Raw genomic sequence first — 14,695 nt, forward strand, 5'->3', positions numbered from 1 at the left:
GCATGAATCATCGCTAATCACCGATTGCGCAACTTATCAATACAAGAAAGAAAGAATGAAGTCGGCTGAGGAGAAAAACACGCGTTGCTCTTAATTACCGAGTCGTAAATATTGTAAATCGTAAACACGACCTTTACATCATGCAAATTACGCTACTCCTGTACAGTATTCTTGTTTCTCGTCTCTTATTTCTTTTTTACTGTATACTTCTTAAATAAACTCGCTGCACGCATTCTTTCGTCCTGTACTTAATCTTGATTTAAAGCGTTCAATCGAAATGTGTTTTCACGCTATTATAAACATTCGGGTTTGGTTCAGTCCGAATTAGAAAACGAACATAGTAAATATTTCCGATTTGACGTTTTCATACATTATTTTTCCCGTTCCGACAAGAATTACTCACTTCTCGACTTGTTTTCGTCCTCTGATTCCGCTTAATTTCAACCATAATTTATTTCGGATGATTAACGCCACTTACCAGAACATTACCAGACAACGAAAGAGAAAACGTCTTATTTACATATGTTCGTAAATCCGGCACAGCGCTTATTCACAACATGTTAAACAACAACGCGCATAAAGTGTATTACTAGAATTGGTTATTTCATTTCTTTTAATAAAATTTTAATATACAATAGGAAAAATACTTAAGAAATTTAAATAAATGTTTATAATTTCATACATAAAGTATTCAAGTTTAATTGCATTTGCGCAAATAGTAAATGATGAGTTTTTAAGTTTTAATGCAAACACAATGTTTCTAATTATTCTTTATATTTTTTTTATAATACAACGCACATAAAGCGAAGTGGTCAAATTAGCAGTTTGTGATTTTAATATTCCGACTGGTACGATAATGATAATAATAATAATTAACTGAAGTTTCAGATGTGAAATTGTTTTAATGGATTTACATAGAAAAGTCGTTAAATGTTATTGACATGCATGCATTCCGATCCCGGCGTTGTTCATTTATTATCCATTAACAAAATTGTAATGATCGAAACAGAGAAGAAGTCTGCGTGGATTTAAAGGCGCACTCCGCTCGGTGCGGTGACCATGAATTATCATTAGGAATTAAGTCTCTCTTGCATTGCTAGATTCATTTTTTTTTCTCTTTTCATGCGAATTCTGAAACAAATGTTGTAATCGTTTCCGCATTCAGAACGAATCATTTTCAATCGAGTTTATTTAAAATATTCGTTTTAGGATTGAAAGTATCGATTGTGGAAAATAGCATAAACTAATGCGATTAGATTGCACGTGAACTTCGTTCACTCTTCTTTGACATTTAAGTGGGGACCTCCTCGGGAAAGGTTGAATTGCTCGAACCCTTTTCGGGCGTTGCGCAATCGATCCAGTTACATCACCGCGGCTGAACTGATGATGACTGTATCACGTAGATCTTCACCGATGCGGAGATGTTTGGTAATATCTATGTGTATGTATATATATAAAAGTGGACCGACTAAACGGAAGTTTTAGCTTCGATCCACTGACCTAATACTACAAATTCGCGCTCGGATTAGACATCAATCTCGACCTCTCTTACGTAACTCCTCTGCTCGCTAACGGTTGCGCAAAGTGAAGAATATATACGTGTATTATATATAAAAAAAAATATAATGAAACACGCTAACAATGCACGTAATGTACATGTAATGAGATTCCTCATCTCATTGTGCGCTCTTTCCGAAATCGCAATTTTTGCAGCCGTCGCGACTTTCGCCGAATAAACAATGGACGATTTCGCGACTTCATATATATATATATATTCTTCTTCTTCTCGCTTTACTGTTTACGTAACGCACTGCAACGGGACAGTTGAATAGATCCTCGAAACCAGTTCTGTGTAATGTTATTTACCCAAATGTATGTTGTCTCCAAAGAACAAACACGAAAACGTCAGCGAAAATCCAGTAAATTATTCACGATAAATAAATGATCGCTTTTTCTTCTTCTCTCTCTCTCCCTCTCACTCATTTCTTCTTTTATAATCGAAGATGCCGCATATGGTTTGCGTGTCATGTGAAAAAATGCTGCAAGAGCAAATATTTACTTATAAAGACATTCTTTTTGGGATTGGCTGCGCTCCGTAAAAGACACATTTCTCATGGATAATTATAACAATTTTTGTATCTCTTTCTTCTACGTATTCTTCTTCTTTTTTTCTTCTTTCATCTGTCTTTGTTACCATTTATAACTAGCCACTTCTGTTTTGCGCTCCAGATTTGTCCGTCGTGAGATCTTAATCTCTTTAAATGTAAAAGGTCACGACCAAATTCTATTCCGATCAATAATCCCTGCAGCTTTTTAACTCTAGCAAATATTTTTTTTTATCTAACTTACACAATTATATCCTTTAGAATTGTATTACCACTCTTTATTAAAACAAACTTAAATTTAAGTCGTAGTTAAAGTTGTAGTTGTTTCAATACAAATTAAAAAATGTCATTAATGTGTGACTGCTTAAATACTATTAGCAATTGGGTAGAAATACAAACACATAAGTGTTTAAAAGCGAAGAAATATATACACGTACGGTGTAATAAATTTGATTTTGTACAAAACAGAAATATTTACTCACTTTCCTATAGGAATGATAGAAATATCCGAAGTCAGTTGATACATTTAATATATATTGTTAAATACAACGTTAAAAAACTTATATTATAAGCACGATCTGCCTAATAATGTTACTATATAATTTGTTTTTTTTTTAAATGAGTTGTGGACAACTCATGAGAATTTAAGGATGCGTCTACAACAAGATCATAAAAGTAATAATAAACTTTTACTACTTTTTAATTGGTAGATCGAAATCTATTCTCTACACGACCGGACTAGTTTATAATCCTCGTATAATGAATAATAGACTTAAAGCATCCACATTGTAACTAATTGCATTCTCTTTATTCTCTTTGCAGGTGAGTTTGGTCTCCAATGTTGTTGCTTGCTGCTGTTGTTGTTGTGGTCTGGGAGAGGAGATTGATTGGTCTTCGAGCGAGCGGGTTTCGTGAATGTAAAGGCCTTCTTCTTTTCCCTGCACCACGGTTAAAGGCGTTCGTACACGGTAACGTAATTGCACATATAAATATCGGGCCTTTTGGCTTATTTTCGCTTATTTATTTATCCGCGACTGTGCGCAGCCCGAAGACCATCTTATATTCGCCTTACTTATTTATTTACGCCGTTTTATTTTACGTTTTTCGCTGCCGTTGTTCGTTGCCGGCATAAATAATAGTTCCATTAATCATTGGCCAAGAGATGGATGAATGTACTTACCTTCTTCTTCTTCCTCTGCTTGCTTGGTATGTATGGTTGTTTGAGAGGCTGAGGTTGTTGCTGTTGTTGTGGTGGGCGTCATCCTCATCGTCGTCTTCTCCATTTCGCTTTTAATATAACCAGCATCCAGTTTTCACTCTGTCTCTGCGGAAATTTTCTCCCCATCACAAAACTAGTTTATTATATTATTAAATTGTTATTTATTATATGCGACCAGTTCCCCATCGAGGAAGCTAAGCACCGATTCATCATCGCCGTTGCGAAACGCATCCATAAATAATGTAATTGTTGTAGCTCCCATCAGGACTTTAACACGAAGCTATTATCAATTCTTAAAAAAGATAAATGATTGTGGATGCGCCGGGTGTAATAATTCTATTTGGGCATCTTATATTGAAGTATAGCAATAAATCGGATTGTACGATAATGTTTGTTATGCAATGCGGTGCGATTTATCGAATCGATTTCGCGTGTTCCGTTTTGTAGTTCGAAGCATTGAAATTAGTTCAAAATAACGGTCGTCCACATATTTATCGAATGCGTGTTGCCGTATCATTTGAATCCAGGCTAAGCTTTGCATTTGAGAATTTCCTTTAAAAAAACATCAACTGTATTTCTTCCGATGAGATGAACAATCGTTAATGACAAAATTCGTTACCTTTGGCGGATCGTGATGATGATTGGTAAATTCGTGCGGAGATGTATTAAAGCGTGTTCCAAATTGCATCGAATTGCGCCACCTTGACCGTTAAACCAACATTTGAATAATGAATCTACAATATACGCATACGTATATATCGAATCGAGAATTCCATTATGCACGAATCGAGGCCAAAATAATGTCCGATGCGTGCTCGGACTTGAAAATGCCTCCTCCTTTTCGTTCCGTTTTGCTTTGGCTCGAGCTCATTTATTTGTTATTATTTTTGACTATCGTTTCATTCGATGCAGCTAGTAGGTCCAAAACTGAACACTTCTAATTGGTATGAAGGAAGGAACCTTCGATCGATTTTGGGTTTATTTGTAACGAGGTCGTTTCTGTAAACTCTACTTCGTTTATTTTTTTTTTCGAAGGACCCACGAAAAACCAAACGGTTTGTTAATAAATTAAATTGCAATTCATCCTTTTCTTTTTTTTGAACCCTGAATCAGGAGCGCACACAAAATGAAACAATACCACTTGTCGATAACGTTCGGATAAATTTGTAAAAGGCATTTCGCATGGAAAGTTCACAGTGTGATTTAGAATAGAAATCTAATTTTATTGGCGAGGAATTTCTAGATTTTATCCCTCGTTCGGATCGCGAAAAATTGCGCTGAATTTACTCATTTATTTATGTGCATACACACGGTCGATGTTATAAGCAACGTTCGGTGCATGTGTATCGCTTTCACTGATTCCGGTTCAATAAATTTCCCGTTTTATCGAAAAATCTCGCTCATTAATCGGAACGCTTTCGGTATCAACACATTATATTTCTCTCTTTTCATAGAAATACCTTAACAGTGAGTCAAAACGCATTGTTATTTGACACAAATTCAATATATCTTTATGTAATTACGTTAATTATTTCTATAACTTAACAATTATTCTTTAAATCCTACTATTTTATTCATTCTAGAATTATACAAAAATAGTTGGTGTTTAATCAAAATATATGAACTGTTGTGACTTATTGTTTTTTTTCACACAAATTATTTATATTTTTTTGAATACCATTAACATATTTTTATTCTAAATTATATTCTTTCTAGAATTTTATTTATATATCATATTAAAAATACCTTGACCTACCAATTTTTCATATAATCTTACAATGTCTTTGTTTTAATATTCAATTTGGTTGTAAATATCAATTTAATAGATTACATACAATTATGTAACAAAAACCTTGACTCGACAATTTTTGATATAATCCTACAAAATCGTTATTTTTTTTTAAATAGTATACTTTTTTCTACAATGTCTTTGTTTTAATATGTAATTTCGTTGTAAATATCAATCTAATAAAAGAAATTATATAGTTATACTTTTACATAAAAAAAAACCTTGACCCAACAAAGTTTGGTATAATGCTACAAATTCATTGTTAAATATTGATTTTTTTCAAACGTTACTTTTTGTTAAATATTTTTAACTTAATTAAAATCATGTTGATCACGAAGTTTCTTTAGAAGATTTCCATAAATTTGAGTGTTTCAGTTTTTAAATTTCTTTTATTAATATTAATTTTATTTTATTAAATTTGATATTAGTGCGAGAAAAAACTCAATTTCGGCTGTGATAATTTATTTGTTAAACTAACTACGTGTTACTTTTAATGCTACACTATAAATTTTGGTATTTTGTTTTATATAGAAATAATATACTTATAATATAAATTGATATTGAGTAGAAACTACAAAGGAATAGAAATGCAACACAACAAATACAAAAGTGCGAGTTTCTCGTGTGCAGACATTTGATGGTAATTGAAAATATGGTTATTGCAATTGCTATTTTCTTTTCCGAGATATAAACTGAAGTTAATGGTCGTTAAACGGTCTTAAAACAAACAATATTTATTGGTTACGCACTTAACGAGATTTGCAATAATTAAAATTTACTTTCGACCGATTAAAGTTCACGCAACCAACAAGAAATTTCATTGAATATAAAACGTTTGTTTTACTATTTTTACTTGTACAATTCTTATTTCTTCATAGTTTCTATATATTTTTTATTTTCAATTATAATACTTTTTTTTTCATAATGTATCCCATTGGGTGATCCCATTGAAAGTCGTCTAACATACACGTTTTGTATTACAAATCGATACTTTTGAAATGCGTATTATACACCGAATTATATGAAAATTTATCCTGTGGAATAGTCGGTTGATAGACGTTTTTTTTTATTTAGCCTTTTCGCTGTCCGTTACGAAATGTCAATTATAATTAAATGCCACTTACATCGTATGTGTGTACTTCGTGTTTGGATTCCCTGCGCTTTTTACGTCCACTCTAAAATGCCCTTTTAATTGGATCCGTTGGTTTTCCGCAATGCCAATCAAGCCGTGTTTCATGTCGAGACATTCCTTTCAGTAGAGACGAACGAGACACCTATAATCTAGTCTCCGCTTAATCATCGTTAAACTACATCAAAGAAATCGAATCCAGGTTTCGCGTTTTAGGCGGATCGATTATTGGTTTATGCCAGTAACCTCTGACCTTTCGCGCGGAGGCCGAGGCACGTTCAAGGTTGAACAATCTTGAGTATGAAAAGCACTTTTGTCTGTCATTCGGAGACTTTCGATGATGATGGTCCGTCTTCATGAAAGCGATCCTTTATTTGCCAACACAAAAGGCCCGAGTTTCGGAGAAAGTCAAATCAATTAAGAAAGTCCACATCGAAAAGAAATGAAGAAAAAATCACGAGAGATAGCATATTGAAATCGCCTCACCATCTACGGTTAATGTGCAATAATCGAGAGTCGTTAATTAGGATAGATTGGTCGCAGATTATTATATACACATATTTTTTTCTCTTCAATTTTATAATTAAGTAATTGAATAATTAAAAGAGAAAATAAAGTTATTATTAGGTTTTACGGGCGCGTATTTTTCTTAATTGCAATGGAAGAGATAACAACCAAACACAAAAAAAAATCAATTCTCGCCTCGCATAATGAAACTTCCGATGGAGAAAAGAAAATGGTGTTTACTCGCGCCAAAATAAACACCATCAATCTTGATGAAAGAAAGTTTTAAGTGTTTCAATTAAGGCACCTCTATTTTTATGTTCGTGCGCGTTAGCACAAGAGGTGCGTGATTTCCCATTAAGATTGATTTTGCAATCTTAAATCATTGGGCATACCTCTCATAGTCTGGCTTCAATCAATCCGGATTCATAATTTTCAAAACAAATTTGAATTGATCAAAAGACAAATACATTCTAGAAAAATTAGTACATAAAATTATTTTTACACAAATGATCAATTTTGTCCTTTTATATTATGGATATATTTAATTCCTTGATTAGTCCGGTTTCAAATAGTCCAGGATATTGGTGGATCACCTGGACTATGCGAGGTATTGTTGTATTTGGAAGGAAAATCTTGCTAATAATTCCAGTAAAATCGTTTATTTATTCGCTCTTATTGGAAAGGTAAAATTGACCTCGTGCGTGAAACGAAATGAAAAAAAAAGGAGAAGAATTGCAACAACAGCGATAACCGATATTCGGCTTTGTTTGATTGATCGCTTTTGGAGGCGATCTGAGATGAAGACAGAGATATCCTTAAACGTTGTGAGTGAAGGAAACGCTTATTGAAAATTCATTAATTCCGTCACAGGATCACAAAGAAAGCGCCGTGGAAACATTGAAACATTCGAATTTGAAAGACAGACAGACCACCTGTCTCTCTGCTCGTCGTTGTATTATATACTTACTATATAGCATCTCGGCTAAATGAATGTACATACATTTATGATATGCGCTCATTGTTGTGTGGTTTTACCATCGTTTTGTCATCGCTCTGGCATTCTTTTTGCCAACCCCCTTTTTCAAGAAATGGCCCTGAGCCGCCGCACTAAACATTGGCTTCGTAATCACGTTCACCTCATTAACATTACAATATTCATACTTATATTCAGGTAAAACGAATGCTGGAACCGGCGATGCATAACGATGAAAGCCATCAATCACGAGGACATTCGGACAATCATATTTGCTACGATAATGCCTGATCTCTATCTCGGGTAAATGTGCAATTCTAGGTGCAACATGCTACTAAGATCTTACCAACGTTTTGAACTCGATAAAACTATTTTACTTTTATCTCATCTGATATAAATATATCGATTATGATTTCTTCACACCTTTCTTAAATAACTTTATGGAATAATCACTACTTTTATACTGTAGAATTATAGAACTTGCAATTATTATGTCGAACCTACGATTTTACTAAACCCAAGAAATTTTAGTACTATTATGTTAGACTACATCAGCGTTTCTTAAGCTTTTTGTGGAGCCACCTAATCCTAACTTTGACACAAGGTGACAGCTGTCATTTCGCGACCTATTAAATTGCAATCAATAATTATATTTATACTATTTGTGACTGAAATTAACAATATTTATCTTTATATTTCTTATTCTAAAACAATAAACTTTGAACATCAAACAACTTTATACTTGAATTAATTTATTCTTTGTTTTGTAAATTCTCTCTTAAAATAATAGAAAAATAAATGACAATTTACTCAAAATTTAAGTCTAAAAACTTAAAAGTCTAACCGTGTTCTGGAATGTATTGTTTTTGAAGTTCAAGAGTCCACAGTTTTTGTACATTGACAATTTACTCAAAATTAAAGAATTGTATAAATTTAACTCGAATAACTTAAAAGTCTAACCGTGTTCTGGAATGTATTGTCTTGAAGTTCAAGAGTTCACATTTATTTTGGAAAGTTACATGAGTGTACACAATAATTAACAAAATAATTAATTATTACAATAATTATTGTTATTTTAATGATAATAAAAATAATATTTATTGCAAATTAAATTAACATTGACATTAATAATTAACGACAAAAAAGTATGAAATACACAAACCACATGAATCATTGCAATGGGTTATTGACTGTAGGAGTTTCCGCTGTTGTTTTATTTTATTTAATATTATGTTTCAACATTAATTAAATTAATTGTACAATATTATTGCTAAAAGTTGGTTTGAATATTTGTACTTCAAAACTTATATCTTCAATTGTTGTTCAAATGTTTACTAATTCTATGTTTTTTAACAGAAAATGAATGTATTAAGTAATTTAATTTAGTAAGTAAAATTTCTTATATACATACAATATTTATATAATTGTGAAAAGAATAAACTGCAGACTTTCTGGATTAATTAAATTTATTAAACATTTAATTTCCGTCGCTTATCAATTTTCTTGACGTCATTTGGATTATAAGAAGTATTGGGATTATATCGATCGGATCTGGTTACTATTACATGCATGAGGGTTCGAACAGTGGGTTTTCAGATCGCTATAAGATCGGATCGTGAATGCGCAATTAGCTGCTGAGAATTATGTATGTAAATATTTATATTCGTAATGGAGACAAAACACATGTTACACATTTCAATTGGCACTGGTGTGTGTACAACACACACAAACAGAGGCGAAGATGCGTATAGAACTAGAGAGAGAGAAGAGGTTTTGAACTGAACCGAGTTGCCATTTCATATATTTTTTTCCTACTCCTCGGGCTGATGCTTATTTTTCTCTCTCAACAACACAGACACATACAAAAAAAATAGAATTATCATTAGTGTTGCGGCCTCGGCTCTAGAATAAACAATTTATTAGCTCTCAAAGTCGACGCTGACGCGTTTTGCTTAAGTAATTATCCTTTGGGCGAATCTCATCATCATCATTATCAAGATCAGCATCATATGACGATGCCCGACTTTAGTTGGCATCGGCGAGACACATTGTCTCGTTCGTTCGTCGTTCCTCGATATAAATAAGGAACAATCGGTCATTTTTATTTCGCAAGCCAAGAAGTGAAAGGCCAAGCAGCAACAACAACGTCAACAATGCTCTTCGGATCTTGAGAGCGCGCGGTGGTAGCCTTTTCAAGAGAAGAAGAAAAAAAATATATTTCTACAACAGAGAGAACACATTAATGATTGCGCTTAGTAGGTTAGAGGAATCTGGTCTTCGCACCTGCAAGTGCGAAAGCTAACTGTAGCTGCCCGACTCGACGGAAACCAACAAAAAAAAACAACACAAATAAAAAGAAGCAACTCGAGTGAAGAACCGTAATGGCTAGTTACCTCTAATTACCTTTGCGTACGAAAACATAGTTTTCGACATATCACTAAATTACAATTAAGCAAAGCGATTGCCAGTAATTGCATCTAAATGGGAACAATCGTTTGTTTCCAATCAAATGCAATCGGATTTGCTCCATCTTCTCTTTACAGTGTGCAATGCAGCAGGGTGGTCGTTTCTTTTATAATTTTTTTTGAAGCTACTGCCATAACAGCAAAAGAGATATATGTCTCGCTGGGCGAAAATTTTTATTTATGAGAGGTTGGTCGAGTTTGCTCTCCGGCATTTTAAACTGCTCGGTTGACGAGTGTTGGTTGCTCCGAAACAAAAATAAAACGGTTTCTTCGGTGGTAAACCCGCACAGACGAAGATGAAAATACAGCGAGAAGAGGAGAGAAAAAAAGAAGGGAAAAGCAAATTGCATGAGTACTGCCCACTAGCATAACCAAATTAGGCGTAATTAACAGCTTCACCTTAAGAGCTCCTTTAAAACGTTTCACTTAAATCATTAAAATTGTTTGGATTAAAAACAGACGGCTGGAAAGCCATAGAAAGGCACAAAGTCTTATAGGTGCTCTTGTATATGTTCGCTCTTTTTTAAGGATTACCAGTAATTCAACCCATGGCGTGCACGAGTTTTTTTTTTGTTTTGTTTTCGTTACAAACTCGCACAAAAATTTGCTTAATTAACGCAATCTAATTATCTTAATAAGTTTGTTTGTAATCGTGGATGTGAGAAATATGAACCGGTAGGAAATTGCACATTTCTGAAAATGACATTAGCCGTGTGCCACTTATATAATTATACTAATAGAGAAGGAGCCAAACCTAAAATGCATCGATAAAACATCGTGTTTAGAAGTCCAAAGGCCTTGATTTATTGATCATACCGTAATTTTCGTTTTTTTTTAATTTTCAAATAATGTTAATGTTTCCAAACTGCTTTTCTCTTTATCCTCGCATTTTCAGTTAGCGGCTATAACGAGCCCTGGTTAGGAAACGTAATTACTTGGAATTAGTTTCGAACATTCTAACACTCGTTAGAATACATTTGAACGTAATCGAATTAGGTTTTTTTTGTAATGAACCAATTCCCTTAACTATACGCTATAATTTACAAAGTACATAATTTGCATATATTCTAAATGCCTTTACAACGTCTTAACGTTTGTGATAAACCAATTTGTAAATTCTTTAGAAGAAACCAATTAATTTAACAATATGTTATTATTGTCACATCATCTGAAAGAAAGAGCTTCAACTATTAATTTTGTCATTATGGGACAAGTTTCTAAATTATAAATTGTACATCTCTAAAAAATGTATATAATTATAATAATCTACTACATAAGTGTAAAAATAAATAAAATGAGCTATTGAATAAATAATGAAGTATTTAACATTAATTCTATGAATATTTTCAAACGAGTAAATAATTTTTAAATGAAAAAAAAATCATATGCTTTTTTACATCATAACATAAATTGTGTTTATGTACAATTACAATAATGAAAGTTATATACTGACATTTTTATGGTTGATAATTTTTATAAGGATAAATCCATTTAAATATAAATACGTATGTATTTTTTTTAAATTTATTTATTATTATTTTTTTGTAATGGGAAATAAATGGGCGATAAATCACGACGCTTTTGAAGCGGTGAATTATGATACCAACTTTTATATTGAATTTCACCATTTGAAAGTATCTTCGAGAAAGAAGAAGAAAAAAATGCATGATTTCCTTCCTGCGTGCGAGTGTTAATTTATTACGTACTCAATTAAAAAGAAAGAGCAGCGCATAAGAATTTATTATTTCAATAAGTGTACTAAGCGAATACATGATTATTTTATATTCTTTGTAATTACTAAGACATTTTATATTATAATTGGTAGATATAAACATTTGTAATTGCGTATTTTCACATTTTTTTTGTAGAAGCGAAAATTTATTGAAATTCAACATTCTAGTCTTGATTATTGTAATTATAAAATTTCTAAGTTACGTATTTGTAATGTAGTATATAATGCTTAAAAATGATCTAAATGTGAAAAAATAAGTCATTTTTTTAAATAAAGTTTTGTCTTTAAATGTTTACAGTTTCCTCAACTTAATTGTTAAAAATGTAACTTTTCTAGGTATAATTTTAGATTTTTAACATTATTGCGTGATCATTGTGAACGTGTTTTCGTTTCCTTAGATACGTCATTTCTATGTTAAATCAAGGTAATAATTTATTGTTCATAGTGAATAGATTGTAAATAATATTAAGACGATACAAGAAAAAGTAATCAAGGTTTTTTTGTAAATGCTTTGTTTTATAGAACAGATTTGCATAGGATGAAAGAATTGAAGTTTTATTGATAGATGTTTCTATTATTTTCTCCTTCATTTTATTTCCTTGAAGATTATCCAGTATTTTTTTTAATAAAATAATAATATTTATTGCAACAATACAAAAACAAGAAAATTTAACATTTCCATATATTCCAAAAGAATATAATAATTATTGTAATAACTTTTTTGATGGCACCAAAATCACTAAATTTTATGAATACTAAAGGAAATAACTTTGAATGAATTTGATGTATTATAACTGTGATTGTTTTTCCATCATTCATTAACAAATATGTTTAATAATGAGTATATAATTTATTGCGTTTTACGTTTTCGGAGGATGCGTGAGAGTGGAAATTATTCCTCTTCGCATCCGGTCAAATATAATAAATATCCTAGCCTATCCTCTTACCGCAATTGCATTAAATCAATCAAGACTCCAAAGTGTAATTACTGCCTTTTCGAATGCGCTTATTACCTATCCTCGTGTTCATTAAAATTTGTTAAATCATCGGTTATTCAAGTGGTACACAGTTTCACTTGTTCATAAGTATAAATTGTATATTTTTATCCGTTTAATTTTTGTAAATATTTGCTTAATTTATCTTAGTTTTATATAGAGCAACAATTGGAACTTGTACAGAAAGTTGCTGTATTTTTGCTGCTGCTTCTTTGTAATTGCTCTTCGTGCGAATACATTCGTTGCTGCATAGAAAGTTAATGACATGCACAAATAAATTCACCAGCCTTTCCGTTAGACCTACTTCAAGCTCTTTACCGACGACCCTGCCATTAGAAATAGTGTAAAAGTAAAGAAATTTAATTAAAAAATGTTTTTTTTGTAATTATTTTATGTATTGAAGTTACTTTTTTTATTTGTTTATGTATAAATTTAATAAAAAATTGATTGAACTAAATATCAAAAAAAAAAGATTCAATGGAAATAAATACAATCAATTAACTTAAAACTTTTTTTTGCATATTTATACTCAATTTTAATAATATTAAGTTGTTAAAATGAAAGAAATTTTTAAAATTCTATTGAATTAAATGCAAGTAAAAAAATAAGTGGAAATGAATATTTTTTGTTTTGTTTTATAATTTGTTTATAATCAATTTTAACTTTATTAAATTCAGTTTTTGTACTAAAATGAAATAAAGATGAACTGCAAAAAATAAAATTAGTTGTAATTGACTACTATTGAAATATGAGAAACAAAGCTCTCAAGACAAATACAAATAATAAAAGAAACTGTTAATCGATTCTATTGTAACCTTGCAATTAGCGTAATCGATCCGAATCAATCGAACATTAAATCGTGATTTTTCCGAAACAATAGTGCATTGCACAATGCGACAATTACATATTTTTTTCTCTCTCTTTCCAATTACGATTGCTGTCGTTCTGCGATTGTGTCTGCATCTACGCGCGAGTTGTCGTCGTGCAATGAGAAATTGCGAGCAGCAGACGATTTTAATATACGAAATGTGCATACACGCATATACGTACATAATAAAACGGGGAATTTAATTGCGATGTTTATGTTTCATTTCGCTGCGAGCAAATTGGATTTCGCCTAAGTGCGTATAAATTGCCGTTTATTTATGTCTGTATTAAGAGGGACTTTCATATTTGTAAAATGCTTTTTCCACTTTATTATTATTTATGACAATTTTTTTTATATATGTTTTTTTTTATTTGTTTGTTCGCAGGAAACATTCCAGAGAGCACCGGAAGCGCAGGCCGAGCACAGGTTTCCGGTAAGTTGACTGGACGTTAATTAGAAAAAATAAAGCTAATTGTTATGTGCACGCCGATTTCGAGGTTACGCGCTGCGTGAATCACGTATTTTTTTGGGGATTGTATAGTGATTTGCAGGTGATCAAGATGTAAAAGGATATGTTTTGATATAAGAATTGTTAAATACTCTTCTTTGTTTGTTATAAGTGGAATAATTGATTGAATTGGATACAAGTTTGTTGTTGTATTGAATATTTTGACTTCAATTGATCAATATGATGACAACAATTTCGAATGATCATGAAATGTTGTGACAACTCGCAATTTCTTACAAATTTATTTTGCTACAATTTTGATTTGTTTCCGTATAGTTTATTATTTTGACTTGAAATCATGTCTTCTGAGTTTGAATTCAATTATGTATTGGAATTGTATTTTTTTGGTATTAAATTCATGATTGTCGTTTCGGTTGGGTTTCACCTGGACTCCGGTAAATATTA

At 31.7% G+C, this 14,695-nt stretch overlaps 1 protein-coding gene across 1 annotated transcript in view; it reads left to right on the plus strand.

Moving 5' to 3' along the window:
• LOC108565200 (rho GTPase-activating protein 21-like) overlaps nucleotides 1-14,695 on the plus strand; it is a gene marked incomplete at its 3' end in the record, with an annotated part of 70,837 nt that overhangs the window by 32,457 nt on the left and 23,685 nt on the right. Inside the window, exon 3 of the mRNA XM_017924514.1 lies at nucleotides 14,168-14,215. Coding sequence (XP_017780003.1) covers nucleotides 14,168-14,215 — 48 coding nt within the window. The remainder of the gene's footprint in view (nucleotides 1-14,167; nucleotides 14,216-14,695) is intronic.

This window comes from Nicrophorus vespilloides, unplaced genomic scaffold (assembly GCF_001412225.1).
Source record: "Nicrophorus vespilloides isolate i.1.1-1 unplaced genomic scaffold, Nicve_v1.0, whole genome shotgun sequence".
Lineage (NCBI taxonomy): Eukaryota > Metazoa > Arthropoda > Insecta > Coleoptera > Silphidae > Nicrophorus > Nicrophorus vespilloides.